We start from the raw sequence: 16,644 nt of genomic DNA, 5'->3' as shown, positions 1-16,644 counted from the left end.
TAGAAGAGTCTTCTAGATTCAACAACTTCCCAGCTCTTTTAGCCCCGATGTTAGTATTACAATTCCTCCTGTCTTCATAGGCATCCTGCAGCTGGAGTCTGCTAATGACACCTGGGCCCTTAATGGCATGCCAGGACAAAATTCTGCTGAGCAGAGGGTTTCCTGGGCTTGGTGCAGAGACTGAAAGATGGCTCATAAAGAAAAATAATGAGTGAGAAGCTGATTAAGCATCAATCATTTCAATACGTGTCTAAACCCTGAGGAGAACCAGCCCTGCTTCCTTCTCCAATAACCAGTCTGAGGAGAGTTCGAGCCTCACTCATTCTGCAGACATCTGCTTCTCTGCATCTCCAGCTTGCCACTTTCAACATGGATCGGAATAAATTGCTTTTAAACTGCTCAGAGACATAGAGGAAAAAGCTAGAGACAGAAAGGGTTATAAATGCAAAGCCTGCTGGTCTTTAGCATCATTATTTCAAAGCCCAAGATTCATTCATTTCAGCACCTGCTGCTGTGTTCTGGGTATAAGGGGAATCTCGGCGATACACTTCCTCATTTTCATCATATTTCCCAACAGTTTTAGCCATAATTCCACTTGGAGCACCTTAATATATTCTAGTCAGATGAACAGGCAATACAAAATGGGATCAGTGACATCCTCTGAAGGCACCGGTTTTTCAAGGATAAATATACGCTCCTCACACTCGGATTCAAGCTGTACCCCCTTGGTTGTCAGGCAGACTCTGACACTGCAGCCTGGGCCTTCCGGGCGTCTTCTCTTCCTCCCCTGGACAGCAGGGACCTCAGCTTTGGCCTATTTTCCATTCTCTGATAGGGTAAATGGATGGTAGGTAAGCAAGGGTTCTTTTAAAATTTTCAAGGCTGAGTAACACATTCACGAGGCTGGGTTAATAGAAGCGTGTGAGACAGTAACGACACGCTGCTGAAAACCAGCGCTGTTGAATGTAATTTTAAAGGAGCTTGAGCTTTCTCCTCAGTGTGATGTGGGGAAAAGTAAAACGAGGCAAATGGCAAAAATAGCATTGCCACTAAAGGGCCCAGACATCCTAATGATTCTAAAATGTCATCTGAAGACAGGAGGTGAGTAGGAAGTGAACGGTGCACACTGTGGAACAGACTGCGCTCCTGGATTGTCACAAACAGTCATCAGACCACAGCTGACCAGGCAAAGAAATAATATCTTATTTACAACAAAGCAGATCTTTGGCCAAGGAGATCAATAAGTTACCAAACTAGTTTGTTCATGGCATCACACAAATGACTTGGAGGTAGAAATGATTAGGTGTATTGGTATACGGAGAAACCGAGGCAGAAAGGAGATGCATACTCTTTTGGCTGGTGAGTATCCACTAAATGTGATGTTTAGGTGTTTGCTCATGAGGATGTTACGTTGAGTGCGTAGCAGAGCTTTAATTTCCAGTAAAAAAAAAAACAAAAACAAAAAACATGACCTAGGACCACCTGCCAAGACAACCTCGGTGACTGTGGGCAAGCCAAACTCTCTAGTCTATTTCCTCATGTTTAAAATAAAGTTAACATTAAGACCTTCCCTGCTACCTCTTACGGCTATTGTGATAACTAAACAGGACAGCATACGTAAACACATTTTCCAAAATCGAAGTATCACACAATGATCAGAAATCGGTATTATGCCACAGAAATTCACCTACCCAGCTTCTCTCTCCTGCTTTGAAAATGAAAACATAGTCAGCCCCTTATCTAATTTTATCTTCCACTGTTTCCCAACACTTAGACAAGATGGGTTGGTTTCTGGCTCTCTCCTGAATGTGTCATCTCCACGTCCACAGCCTGACTCTCACTCCTGTCTGTCCCACATGTCAGATGAGCCACACTCATCCATCTTTCATCTCTTACATCTTTCATCACGCCTTCGCTGCTCCTTAAGCCCAAAGGAACCTTCCCCTTATCTGAACCTTGTCAGTGTCCAGTACAAACATTCTGAATGAGGAGGTGCAAAGAAAAGCTGGTTGGGGGACCAATTCCTTGAATAGCGGTGACTGGGAAGGTGGGGGAGTTAAGCACCCCAGACTTGCTGTGAAAGTTGCTGCTCTATCAGAAGGTCTGACGCTCGAGACGGGGTCTTTCCTGTCCTGTTTGCCACCAGATCCCCAGCCCCTCGCTTGATGCCTGACACAGGGTAGGTCCTTAGTAAATAAGTTTTAAACTGTAGCAACCTTCTGCCACACTTCACTAACTTTTAAGCTACAGCTGGTCCAGAAAAACCACTGCCTAAAAATGACCTGAAGAGCTATTGCAGCATTGAAAAGAAAGCATGAGAGGTTCTGATCCCATTTTCAATGCCAATGGAAACAGATCTGTAAACAACATCACTGGTGAGTTTTTACAAAACTACTAAAAACTGACCTTGGTTTCTCGGAGAAGAAACTGCAGGTCCCGTCCGCTGAGGATACCATGGTTTTTCACGTAACTGGGAATATTCTTGGTGCTGGAGCCGTAAACAGTCGCATGCACCTCCATGTACGTGTGAATAATGTCCAAGTACATCTTCTTATTCTGAAGAGGGGGCACAAGGAGAGGGCATTTCTCTTTTCATTCTCGTAACAATCTGTCTCATAACTGGAGGCCAGAGTTCTCAATATGCAGAATTTGGCAATTCAACTCCTAAAATTTCTTTCAAGAGTAATCTGACAGGATTTTGAGGACAAAAACAATCATATTGCTGATGTCCACTTTTGCAAGAAGAAACATATAGCAACGTATTACTATATAATACTAATATATCATTCTGTAGTATATTATATATAATACCATATTACTATAGAACATCAATGATAGATCAAAGCCAATTGTTTTGAACTATCATTCTTGTTCTGTAAATTACCAGAAACTCAACACTTTTGCTTTTGGCTTGTCTTCTTTATGGGGGAGGAAGTTTGGGGCAGGAAAACCCAGAGAAGGCAGTCAGTTGGACTGGAACATTTATCCGGAGATGCTAAGCTGTCCCAGAGGAATACAAACATCCCCAGCCCCAGCCAATATTTCTAGTGATGATTAACTCATGTTGTCAGAACTGGATCCTACCGAATTCGAATCATGGGGAGATGAGAGTTTCCCACAATATACATTGACACGGCAGCTGGAGAGAGAATGAGAATACCCAGGTAGACAAAAGTGGAAACAAGATTAAATGTAAAGTTTGATGAGCTCTGAAACATTCAAGAGCAGTTTTTACTTTTCTTAGAAGCAAAATAAAACCTCTTTTCTATATTTGCACGCACTGAATTTCGAGGCACATTTTCTAAATCAAAACCACCTGTGAAGCGGAAGCAAGCTTACTTTCCCATCCTCTCCACATTTCCGTGTGACTAAGTTGAACAAGCTGGATTTTGTAGGTTGCTTCTCTTTTTTTTTTTTTTGGAAATTTGAAAGATTCAAATTCTGTAACGTTTTCCAGTTGTATGAAAGTGGGACAAGGTTTTCCCATTCTAAGCCTGTTTTCACACACTCCAGGAAAATGTAATTATAGCCAGTTTTGTGACTTCAGACCGCAAAGGACATGGGGATGTGGCATCAGCAGCCACAGTGTGCAGAGAAGGGGAAGCGGGCCCCGATGAGAGGAGGAGGGCAACACCTCTTCTCAGCCTTGCCCGGAGGGACACCCTTACTCTGACTTGGGGGACAGCTCCTCACAGTACCATGAGCCGGGTTCAGGGTCTGCTGTCTGCCTGGTGGAGAACATTACAAAGGATTCTCAACTTTGGGGGAAATATGTTTCAAATCGTGTATCAAAAGTCCTCATGACTGGAAAACCAGTATAGTCTACACTCTCCAGGCACCAGGATGATTTTGTTCCGAGTCAACCAAGTCCATCCCTGCCCCCTAATGTAGGAATAAAATGAAGACCTGGGATGAAAGTTTAATTTCATGCCATGTTTTGTGTGGCTGGAAGATGCTCAATTCATTACTTCAGAGATGCAGACCCTTGAATCAGTGCAGAGGTGACTAAGAACCGTTTATAAACCATGACTTCCCATTCACAGCTTGAGCCGAATTTAAGATCACTTCCCTGGTGTAAGTTAATTTGAGGGGTTCTATGATAGAGTTCTTGTGCTAGATATACCCGATTAACTCCTGCCCCCCTGAACCCCATTCTCAGCGACTCCATCCCCATCCATAGCCCCTGGTAGGTAGGGCAGGGGGTTCTGCAATCCTGCCTCTGTCCCTGCTGACCAGCCCAGGGTGTGTCTGACCTGAGGGGGACCCATTCCTCGGCTGGCCAGCAGCCTTGGACAGTGTGGCCAGGCTGAGGAAGAAGAGTTGAGTCAATCAGACCCTGTCTCAGGAGCTCAGAATCCTGTACACAGAGAGATCACTGCCAGATGGCCATGGGCTTTAGAGCAAAAAGGTCATTCAGTGTTGGAGTCCGGGTAATTACGGGCCAGATACAAGCTGTGAGGAAGCCAGCTGACAGTTTTGGGGGTTGGGGGTGGAAATAGAACCAGTAAGAGCTGAAAGAAAGGACAGAAGATGACAGAGACAGACAGGTGGTCATAAGAGGAACCCAGAGTGGCTGAGACCTAGACATCACCCCTGCAAGCATGATGGTGGGGTGGAGAGGAAAGAGGAAGAAGAGGAGGAGGAAGAAGACAGAGAAATGAAAGGAGAGAGACAGGAGAGAAAACCAGGGCCCAGAGCTGCTTCTGGGTCCTGCCCCATCCACGGCTGTCGTGTATCCTAAATTCCCGTCTTTCTGGATTCCTACAATATAGCAGCTACCCACCTCTCCCCGCCACACGCACTTTTACTTGAGCTACTCTGGGTGGATTGTCATCATCCATGAGGAGGCCTGTCAGGACATCCTGTGGCCTTTTCCTCAGGGACTGGGGTGGAGGATGAGGCAGGCATCTTTCCTTTAAGAAAAAGGAGGCATTTCCTTGTGAAAAGCCAGCTGCTAACTAGCGAAGATGGACCAAGGTCTGCAGTGAGCTACAAAGGAGAACATCAACGGCCCATCTGGTTCCTGTCCTGGAGAATAATCATTGTAGACCGTCTCAAGATTAGGATTCCCAGACCGAAAGCCTGGGAAGGGAACAATTACTAGGATACACAGGTACTGTCATCAGTCCCAGAAAAGGTTGGGGCTCCTTGAAGTATAACAAGCGGGCAAGTTCAGGCAAATGTAAAGAAGTATATGCAAAGACTAGTAAAGTCTATGAACTCATTAACGTTAAAGCATGGTAAAGTCTGAAAGTAGAAATTACCTTCAGAGAGGACTTAAGTAATTTCATAAATGGGAAAATCACAACAGGTTATTAGAGGAAAAAAATTGTTTCAAACATAACTCTAACCTCTGAAGTTGACATCGCAATTAGGTGATTCCAGCCCAGGTCTCTTGTTGTCACTTGTCAGAGTTCTGTAGAAACCTGGCAAGGGTGAACCATGCTACGGATTCCAGGTAAAGGCGCCAAAGGAGCCACTCACACGGAGCTGCCCCACTTCCCAAAGGTAAGGCTCACTGGATGCTAAGGGAACGCAATCTCCAACCCGAATTTTGGGTCAAAAATCTGACTGCCTCCTGAACCTCTCCACCTGGGTGTGCTGCAGGCACTTCAACACATCAGGTCAAAAAGGGAATCCGTCATCTCACTTTCCCAGAACAGCATCACCCTGTGTCCTCCTGTTCTCAGTGACTAGCATTAGTCTCCCAGCCAGGTACCTGCACCAGAATCACACTTGTCATTTCACACATCAAATTAGTCAGAAGCCCTGTTGACTCTCCCTCCATAATATCAAATTTGTCTCCTCCTCTCCAGGCTTTGATCTTCGCTCACCTGGACTATGCCAGAGTTAACACAACCAGCATCCTGACACATCTCCCTGTGGCCCAAAAGGTGATGCAACTTGTCTGTGGTTTCTACAAGTAAGCAGCAGCGTTGAGACTGATTGCAAAAGACTTTGTATGGCTCAATGCCTTTTTGTTTTTTTGCTGGGAAAGATTTACCCTGAGCTAACACCTGTTGCCAATCTTCCTTTTTTTTCCTCCCCAAAACCCCAGGACATAGTTGTATATTCTAGTTGTAAGTCCTTCTAACTCCTCTATGCGAGCTGCTGCCACAGCATGGCTACTGACAGATGAGTGGTGCGCTTCTACAACGGGGAACCGAACCCGGGCCGCCAAAGCGGTGAGCATGCCAAACTTTAACCACTAGGCTATCAGGGCTGGCTCTCAATGCCATTTTTTTTTAAGCATGAAAAGCAATATTATTCAATATTATGCATATGGACAATATTTTTACATATGGACATCTGTAGTTAAGTAAAAAAATACACACAGGGATGACAGACATCAACTTCTGGATATTGATTACCACGGGGGGGAAGGAGCGTTTGGGGAGGTGGATGGAGCGCTAATGAAATTCATCATATATCATTTCTCTGTTAAAGAAAAGTATTGCAAAATATTAACATATATCTCCAGGTGGTGGGTATATTTGCCACATTTCACAATTAAATAGAAAATTTTAAATATATGCAATCAAGAAAAAACAGAAATCAGTCTGTACAACACCAAGGCTTGCACCACTGCCACCATGCTGGAGGGTTCTGTTCTTGCCAAAGAGAGGTTCAAAGGACCCCCTTCTGACTTCAATGTGTATTGCTATCATTTGTGCTTAAGGAATAGGGTGCTGAGGTTTTTTATATTAAGCTTGTCCTGCCTGCCTTTCCCCAACCCATGGGAGGGCCCAAAGTGGGGCGGGGGGAGAGGGAGTGTGTGTGTGCAGGGGTGAGGGCATTTGCTAGCATACCCCTCCCTCCCATCTTTGACACCCAGGCCCAAGGTGAAGGTGGCACCATGGAACTGGGTCTCCTATTGATCCAAGAACTGGATCAAGATCACTCCCTAGAAAGCTTTCACCTCTCTGACGTAAGAGACCAAGGTCAAAGAAAACTATCTACTCCCAAAACCCTATCACCTACAAATTTGTTGAGACACAGTCCAAATGGGCCTGGCACTGAGTATCACACCACAGCGTGCCACCACCCCTGTCTCGGAGCCATGAGAAATGCGTCCAAAAGCAACTAGCTGCCCCACAATGCTTTCACTCTCTAGTTCAACTTAAATTCCCATTCAAAACAACCAATCAAACTGATTAAAATTTAAATCTACCTAAGCTCATCTGGAGGTGGGGGGAAGGGAAGATTCAAATGCAAAGAGGAGAGGAGAGCAGAGCGGGCTGGAGTAGAGGAGCAGCGTTTTCAGGGCGTCTGCGGCTGCTTATGGTTGTAGCTGGAGGCAGGGACATTTGCAGAACTGGGCGTCAGATATTCAGAGCTTGAACAGAGAGCTTTAGGAAAACAATTCATCTAAAGCAACACTAGTGTGAGTTGGCGGCAGGGAGAGCTGGAATGCCGAACGGGAGATGAGGAGCTCTTTCTTTTCTTGCTGGTGAATTAGGGGTGTAGGAATGTACTTTGGTAAATGGCAGTATTCTGAGCTTCTGGTTGCAGTGGATGTTATGTTCTTCTCTCCACAGCCACACCTTGGCTCCCCACTGCAGACACACACATCCCTTTTCCCAGACTCCATTTCCCCTCATCCACATGGCATCTTGCGACCCGCCATTTTCTAAAAAAAACAATTCTGCAGCCCTGCCCAGAGTTGGTTGGTCCATGGAGAGCACCTGGCGAGTGCTGAGCCAGGGGGCTTCCTCCCAAGGAAGAGCCGAATGGGTGTGGAGGGGTCAATCCATCTCCAGAGTCAAAGCAGAGAACTGCCAAACCAGGCTGCTGAAGCAAGCATGCGCCCAGCCCGCAAGGAGGGCCGGCTCCAGACAGAGAAAAAGTAAATCTTCACACAGAGGACCAAATGCGAGAGAGTGCAGGGTCTGCAGTCATGTGTATCCCCGCCCTTCCCAGGGATCCCAGAGCCGGCCAATCCCCACTGTGGCCTACGCTACTGAAGCTGGGCTTCCTTCCATCATTTCAGCAGTAAGAATCCTGACGAGTAGGCTTGTGATTATTTTGATCACGGATTTTTAATCATTTTTAAGTACTAGCTTCCACTTCCTCCCCTACATATACAGAAAAAACTAGCCGCAGAAGCTCTTCACTAATTACTACTGTGAGGTAACCCTTTGAAAGACTGAGCCTGGACTTGTCTACTAATGAAGATCTTGTGAATCTTTCTCTACCACCAGCCTCCTCCACTCACTCTGGTCCATCCCTTCCTGCTTGAACTACTGTCAAAATCTCCAAGCCAAGCTCCTGTCTCAATCGTGAGACAACCTTACAAGCCGCCTCAGATTCCCCTGATCGCCGGCTCTACTTTCTCCTTCTCAGTCGGTGCTCACACAGACTAGGCTGCCCTCCACTGTTAGACTGGGAAGAAGCTACACCATGGGATGGAGGGCATGGGGCCCCCACTCCTGAACAGCATCGCAGAAGTACAGGCGCGTTAGTTCACTGTGAGGTAAACCAGGGCCAAAGAGAAACAGGAAACGGGAGGGAGCAAGGCAAATACTGTCAGCCCTTTCTATCTGCTGTTTCTCCATCCGCGAACTCAACCAACCACAAATAGCATATTAGGTTTGTGATCTGAAGTTGGTTGAATCCACGGATGTGGATGCGAAGGGCCGACTAAGGGATTTGAGCATCCTCAGATTTTGCTATCTGTGGGGATCCTGGAACTAACCCTCTGTGGACACTGAGGGAAAACTGTAAAACCACCCTCTTTTCTCTTTTCTACAGACTATTCCAAGGTGGAATTCCTCCTTGCAAACCTTCCAGAGAGTCCAGAGTGCCCAGCGCTCATGCTGCTGTGTCTGTGTGGCTGCTGGTAAGCGGGGCACAGCATGGTCACACACTCCATCACATTGCCTTGGCCTCACATCCCTCTTCCTTCATCCTTACTGCCCTGGGCTTGCACGCCCTTCCCCAATAAGTGGTAATACTTGAATCTTTGCCTCAGGCCCTGCTTTCCAGAGGCCTGAGGCTAAGATACTGTTTCTAAGCTCTCACCCCTTCAATCTATCCTCTTCAGTGCCACTAGTTTCTAAAAATGAAGATTTAGTTTCCCTATATAAAGTCTTCAAAGGCTCCTCCCCTATGCACACAAGGCTCTTCACAATCTGGGCTCGTACAAGCTCTCCAGCTTTAGCACGTACTATTTCTCTCCTCTACTTACACTGAACTTATTCCTCACTCCCAAACCTCTCCTGCTCCGTCATACATCTGGCCTGCCATTGCCCTCCCCCAAACGCCCTTCCTTCCTCTCTCCTTTTCTCTCCTGGATGGACTCCTTCCCTTCATCCTTTACACGTCAGTGTTCCTGAGCTCTCTCAGCTGCCGTTACTGCTACCTCCTCTGTGCCCCTTAGGATTGTTAAATTAATTAAAGAAGGAAGCCATTGGACTCAGGTGGCTCTTATGCTGTGATGACCTATGTAAGCAAATCAAAATCCAAGCCTGTCAATGCCTCAAGGTCACGAAATCAAAACGTTAAGGCCAATCAATCACAAACAGCGAACTAGGCTTTAAGCTGCAGTCAATCAGATAGTTTCCTTTCTCTGCTTCTGCACTTTCTCCACGTTAAGTCTCTCCGCTGGCTCCTTTTAGAGGAGCACTCCTAACTACTTCTGGTTTGGGGCTGCCTGATTCGCAGTGATTTTTGCTCAAATAAACTCTTAAAATTTTTAACATGCCTCAGTTTGTCTTTTAACAGCGTCTTCCTGCTTGGCCTTTGGGGGTTGTACTGTCACTGTGTGTGTCCACCCTGTGGGACTGTGAACTTCCCAGGGGCAGGACACGGTGGGTTCAGTGTCTGTGGAGGCCTGGCATGGAGCAGATCACGCACAGCCTAGTTCCTTCAGACTCCCACCGTGGGCCTGCGCAGCTTCCCACCCTGTCTCAGGAGCCTAATTTTTCTACAACAAAACCTTCTCCCAGCAAACGAGCTTAAGGTTCATGACTTTACCTAAGGGTGTATTTTAATGAAAATAAAATAAAAGGAGAGCTGCAAACCTTAAAAGATGTATTTCGCAGTTGATCCATCGTCTTTTCAACACAGCTACCAAGAGTAAGGTTCTCGTTCAGGAGTTGTGAGGTGAAAGGAGGGGAGGGAGGGAGAGAGGGAGACAAAAGGACACTACCTCCTCTGTCTGCTCCTGAAGTCTAAAATTCAATGAGGATGAACAATTCTTTTATTCCAAGATTAGAAGTTCTAAAATGCAAATCTCTGTGAATTTCAGCAGTGAAGCAGAAACAATTTACATTACAGAATAATCTAGACTTTGCAGTCCTTGGATCATTTATTTCAAGTAACCTCTCAAGGTTAAGGTGTGTGTGAGGGGCCCTCGCTGTGTCCCACTCACGCCTCTTAGAGCTCTAGAAGACTCTGGCCAGTTAAGATTCTCAGAAGCCTGTCCACTTCTGACCCTTCCTGCCAAAATCGTTACCCCTTTAGGAGAAAGGATGGTGCTTAGTAATTATAGTGGCAATAATCAGGGGAATCTTGTCTCTAGGCTGGCGTATGGTCCACCTATGGGCCCAGGGGCAAAAAAAGAAGGGAATCTGTTTCCTTTTGCTGCACTGGGCTCCACACTTACTCTTGACTGGACCTCATCTGATATAAATTACTCTCCTAGGGCAATGGGTGAACAGTTGTACGTAAGGCTGCACTCAAATGTGATATGAGTGGTTTTAGAAGCTACCTACCTTTCAGTTTGGGGAGGAGGACAAAGAATGGATGGCGAGCAAGTGAAAGGGAGTAATATTCACAAGTATGTTACTTATTCTTCTTTATTGTGTGGTTAAGTGAAAATTTTGGTCTCTGGCCTAAAGAAAGAAACCAGGAGATTTCCAAGGCTAAATGGGTAATGTGGAAAGAGCAATCAGCCCTGTTTTTGCAACTTGAAGGATCTATAAATGGGGATATCTCTTCCCGAGTATATCAGACATCTACTGTACGTGCAGTGCTGAGGTGGAATTGGGAATAATAAAATGCACGTAAAAGCCTTTTACATATGTAGCCTTATTTCAAAATACATGGTGCTAATAATGCCCCCAACTATAAAATGTCCCAAGATGGCAGAGCCTCCAGTTCACTGTGCAGCTTGAACGAATGCCCATGCCCCTCCAGATCTCTCCGTCTGAGCCGGCTGGTCAGTCAGTATGCTTCCCCATTTCCCAGCACTTGCAGGTTTCAGGATTTCTCTGCCTCAGCACTGGAGCTTTCTGCTATTTAACGAAAGCCTCTTAAAGGATCCTGGGGATCTGCCAGCCAGTTTGTGAAAACAAGCAGCCCTTTGACATGACCTCCTTTCTGCTTTGAGAGGGCAGGAGGTCTTCAAATTGTAAAGCCGGTTTCTCTCCCCCGCAATGTAAATGACTCACTTAACGGATAACGATGCCCCTTACTCTACTGTGACCGCTGCAGACCTAAAGCAACAAAGCCCACCAGCTATGCTGCTGTGCTTGGAAAACAGGCTAAAAGGTTGAAAATAGACCACTGTGGCCTAAATATGTCAACAGACTCTTCCAGGAGCTTTGTTATCAGCTCTATCTGAGCAGTGATCACAGAAAACAGAGAACTCCGTGACAAAGAGAAGGCTGTCACAATGCAAGGTTAGAAAACTAAGAGGCTGCCTTGGCAGAACTCAAGGTGCATTTTCTTCTAGAACCTCCACAAGGACAATCAGCTGCTGTCTAAGGGCAAAGGAGAACTGGCCACTCAGCAGGACCACCCTGTGCATCTCCAGGGAAGAATTTCAGAGCACTGGGGCTGGCGCCGCCTCAGCAGAGCAGCACGGTCACATGGCTGGATGGTGTAACGGGTGTGAACATGGGGCTTCTCCTGGCAAGTACACTGAGGCCCCAAAGGCCAGCAGTCAAACAACAGGTACCAGGTGACCCCAAAGTGAGTGGCCAGCTCACCTCCCCACACCCTGAGAGAGGAGGAGAGAGGCCTTCTTTGGGGAGCTGTTGGCTGGTTTCCTTTCCTTACCTAAACAGGTTAGAAGGGCCTCAGCGGACCGTTTGCAGAGCTTCACCTGCATCCCTGGGAATCTCTGGGACACGTGGATCAGTGCCACACCCAAACCTCAAAATGCTAATGGTCAGAGACGGGGGCTGGGAGGGTGTCCTGAAGGAGGAGCTGTGAGCGGGGCCTGCTTCAGGATGGGTCAGAGCTCCCAGTTTCTCAAAGGAATGGACGATGTGTTTGCCTTGGTGCAGGTGTGGACCACAGAAAGAAGGGTGCCCAATTGGGTCCTACTGGGAAGGGCTCTGTCCAAGGGGGATGGAAGGAGTGTGGGCTGTGGGAAACTCGTGCTGAGAAGGAGCCACACGACCAGCCAGAGGCAGTGTTGCCTGTATGAAGGTAACACATTAGGGCAGGTGAGTCATCCATGGGAGGAGGAGGGACCCAAAGACCCACAATAGTCCAGCCAGAGAAAAGCTCCAGTGTCAGACACCTGCTGAGACCAGAGAGCACTGATACTAGACCGTGCCAGTCCTGTTCATGCAAGACCTTACCCGCCCTCCCCCCGTCTCGGCTCTCTCCCCACTGTATCCATGGAGGAACTGTCAGCAGCCTGGTTTGGGAGATAGAGAGATGCTGGGAGGGTGAGAAGGTAACCTGCAGGCTGGGGAAGCAGAGAAGACCACACGTCCCCACCTCCACCTCAGCCTTCCTAGGCGAAGCAGCACTTAGAAGTGGGAGGGAAGCAGCTTGACTTGAAATGGTGTTCAGTTTCCACCATTAAACTAAAGTGGATACTTCAGATCTCGCACTTGGATTGTTCATGGGACTAAAAGTAACAGACGGGTTTTTTATTATCTGCGAGTTACAGGACCTGTCCAAAATTATATCCAAGGGGCAGAAAAGACAAACTCTATAGTTTAAGGGAGAAAGAAGCTGTTCCTTGCTTGAATTCAATGGAGTCCCACTCTCTCCACTTAATGGTTACATACATATACAAGGTGATTTTAGGTAGAACATGGATGAAAATGTTTAATAGTTGTAAATCAATTTATATGTGGTTTAGAAGAACATAAGTAACATATCCACGTGATTTCATGGATATTAATTGCTTACAACAAAGCTAAAGTAGTTCTTTAAAAAGTGATTCCATTAAAAATATTACATAATTAATAGACCAGGTGGGGTATGGATAAAACAAAAGTCACGATTTGGTGTGGATGACAAGTTTGGAAATTAATGCCTAGAAGAAGTGTGTGGTGGAGATCCTCATTTTACAGATGATGACACTGAGAGTAAGGAAGGACCACATTCTGTCATCCCACCCAGCACAGTGGCAGCAAGGCCAGGGGACTCAAGGTCACTCCCTTCACTCCATTTATCAGGCGGCAGGAACAGAGAAAGGCAAGCCAGAGAGTCCAAGGAAAAGAAGGTGAGACACTATTTTCACTTAATGTTGTCTCACTCTGCAGAAGTCCAGGGACGGAAAGCTTCCTCATAAGCTAGCCTTCCAGCCTGCAGCAGCTGTCAACGGCACTTCCTCAGCAAACACCGCGCATGGAGTTACTTCCCCCAGGCTTGCCCGGAATGACCTTCTCCCCTGTGAATTTCTCAAGTTATCTGAAGAAAAGTCTTTTTCTTGGGCCAGGCTGTGCCAGGCTTTTCAAGGGGAAGTGTCTGGGAGATAGGAGGCCCGGGTACGAGCTTGAGCTCTCCCAGAACTGCCTGATAAGCCTGCACAACCTACTTCATCTTTTGCAACTTTAAGGTCCTCAGTTGTAAAATAAGGGGCTTGATGGTTTGCAGTCCTTTGAGCCCTGAAGTCCATGATTTTTTATTTATGACTTAAAGCACCTTTGCCTCTGTTTTCCCAAGGGTGACACCTATCAGTCTGCAAAGGAAAGGAGGTATAGTGGCTGCCGATGGCCACCCAGCTCACCGTCCCTGGGGGTTTAGCACTGGTTGTCAATCTCACAACTGCCTCCCCTCCAGAGACCTGCCCTCCACTGAGGAGGGTCAGGGGGTTACAAAGGCAGACCCCTTGTCTCAAGGTGAGGCCAGCCGTGGAACAACTTTTTCCCCACTTCCACTTTCCCAAAGAGTCAGACTGAGGTTGCTCTCCAACTGAAAACCCGTGGTGTACCTGGAGGATCGGACACCCAAAGGGGATCATTTGTTAAATCCCCTCCTTTAGGATTTAGGATCCCCTCCTTTAGACCAAAGACGATTTTCAATAATAACCATAAAGTGAAATGTATAATAATAGTGGTGAGAAAAGAAATGTAGACTGTGAAGATTTTCTTTTCTGAACTTCATTTACATATCTATATAATCATGTCAATAAAGAATAAAAATATTACCATGTGAAAAAACAGATTAATACTTTTTAATCACTTTCATGTGTTTTTCTATAAAAAGGGAAAAAATTCTATTGGTCTCTCTCAGTAACGAACAGTTCAATTTTCTGTTTTCGAGTGTTAACTTCTGAAGATGTGTCATTGATTCCATCGAAATCAATGCTCTTCACACATTCATGTTAACAGACAGTGTAGCCACAGTTGTCCACTATCTTCACTCATAATTTATTGAGGAACACTTTTTATTAATTTCAAAAAGGTTTCTTTCAGATGAAGCAAGATATACAAATAACACACAAAGTGACTGGCAGAATATATATCCAACTTGGTCACTGCTGTGCTCCCGGAAGGAGAAGTAATAGTTTTCTTGCAATTTTCAATTTTTCCGAATGTAATTACATTACCATCGGGGATGGGGGTCGGGGTGGGGGGAGTTGGTAAGGAGAACGACTGTCTCCAAAATCACATTTGGGAGCCCTGCACGGCACAGTCCACATATGGTGACTACGTAGGAATCTGGGAGGGGGATACATGGAGAAGGCCCTATTTTGCTGGGAAATCAGGACTGGGCACACCTTCGTCTTTCATCCTAAGGAGACAGGGTATCTCAGAGGCCTCACCCTCCCGCCAGCCTCTCCCAGCTCGGAATAAGAAGGGAAGCTTGAACCTAATGAAGCACACACACAGGGCAGGAATTCACATTGCACTGAATGCGGGACCCTGCAGAAGCAGAGTGGGGGTGACTGATCCCATCAATTTGATTCTGAATTATAAAAACACAAGACCAGGCCACTGTGTTGTGGAGAAACACAGCAACACGCACTCTGGGACTGAAAAGAGCTTCATTTAGTGTTTAATTTACTATAAGAGGATTAATAAAATGATTCTATGATAGCATTTGGAGGTGTTCTTCTCTTTGGAGCTCTAATTAATAATAAAAAGCATCTCTTTGGGGATCCCAGGAGAGCCAAACAGATTCAGGCAGGTCACAAATGTGCCCTCTGGTCCCAGCCCACATGCTGCAAAGTGTGCACAGGAGGATGGTAGCCTCCGACTTAGACATAATTTAACGTGCCAGGAAGCTCTCCTCGGAATGGTTATATGCAGGGTGAACAGCACTGCTTCAAAAGGACTGAGGACTCTTTGAAGATCCTTATGCTGGGCGGCTCTTACCAGCAGCTGGCATTCAGTGTAAACACTGTCTCCCAGCACGGATGGCAGAGTCGGGTCACCTGTTACCAGCCGGCTTCCTCCCTCAGAGTAAGAGGGGAGAACTGGACTCTGCCTGTGAACAGCCTTTCCACGGGAGGCCAGCCCCTACACTGAGCTGAAGTCATCTGGCCCTTTCTGGGGAACCACCCACATTTGTGTAAAATTTAGTAGGGAGTTTGGGGTCAAGAATGAAGTAATCTGGGTTTTTATTCCAGCTCTGTGATTAACTTCTTGTGGGACCTTTGGCTTTGTTCCCAGGCTTCAGTTTTCTTATCTGTAAAATAAGGGAATATTAAACTTGCCCTATTATCTCATAGGAGCGTCCACAGAAACAAATGAGATGTGTTATTATCATGTCAAGCAGTCATAATTCCCACTACAGTAATGTGACACACATGTATACACGATCACACACCTCATTCTCCGCCCTGTCTCTGAAAGGGCGTCATCCAGCACTTTGTTACGGCAAAGACAGGGCACACCATTGACCCCAAAGGATGCAACGCCTCCCCTCTGGTATAGGGCAGGCCCTTCACTCACCAAGGGGTCTTCTGTCCTTGATGCTAGGCCCCTGACCCAGAAGATCCCCACCTCTGTGTGGGCTGGTGTGGGCTTGAGTGCATGGCTCCACAGGGCTGTTTCACATTTCTAGTTTTAAGCTCTAGTGCTTAAGGGCCATACTTGTTAAATTTCCTCTCCAAGGCATTCAGCCCAGTGCCCCATGCATTAATACCCACGACTTCATCATGATGGATGTGTCAGTTGGTAATAATGTGCATAATCTCTCCCCTCAGAATAGCAAGTGTCAACACATCTTTGCTGTAAAAGCTGGGACCTGACATATGATAAACCAGGCCATTTAAAACACAAGACTCTCTCTCTTGGGTTCCTTCCTTCCCCTGCTCCAATCAAACTAAGAACAACTTTCTAAATTCCCAGCGTAATCTCTCTGTGTTTTCTGAGGAAGCCACAGTGTATAGATGGAAATTCCGATTTTGGCAGAGCAGTGAAAGTTCCCTTCAAAGGACAGCTAACTGCCGGGCTTTAAGTGAAGGACGGATCTTAAGAGGGAAGCTAAAAATACCCTCCTCCTCTC

The 16,644-nt window shown here is 46.4% G+C and overlaps 1 protein-coding gene across 4 annotated transcripts in view; it reads right to left on the bottom strand.

The window, feature by feature from the left end:
- The window catches only part of LOC124233828 (alpha-1,6-mannosylglycoprotein 6-beta-N-acetylglucosaminyltransferase A), a 323,186-nt gene that overhangs the window by 40,379 nt on the left and 266,163 nt on the right, over positions 1-16,644 (bottom strand). For 3 of the 4 annotated variants that reach the window (XM_046651070.1, XM_046651069.1, XM_046651068.1), the window contains one exon: positions 2,407-2,556. The exons of the other annotated variant lie outside the window; for it this stretch is intronic. In XM_046651070.1, coding sequence (XP_046507026.1) covers positions 2,407-2,556 — 150 coding nt within the window. The remainder of the gene's footprint in view (positions 1-2,406; positions 2,557-16,644) is intronic. 4 annotated transcript variants of the gene reach the window in all.

The sequence above is a fragment of the Equus quagga genome, unplaced genomic scaffold, assembly GCF_021613505.1.
Source record: "Equus quagga isolate Etosha38 unplaced genomic scaffold, UCLA_HA_Equagga_1.0 252_RagTag, whole genome shotgun sequence".
Lineage (NCBI taxonomy): Eukaryota > Metazoa > Chordata > Mammalia > Perissodactyla > Equidae > Equus > Equus quagga.
The sequence above is the reverse complement of the archived record's forward strand: the minus strand, read 5'-3'. Positions and strand labels throughout refer to the sequence as shown.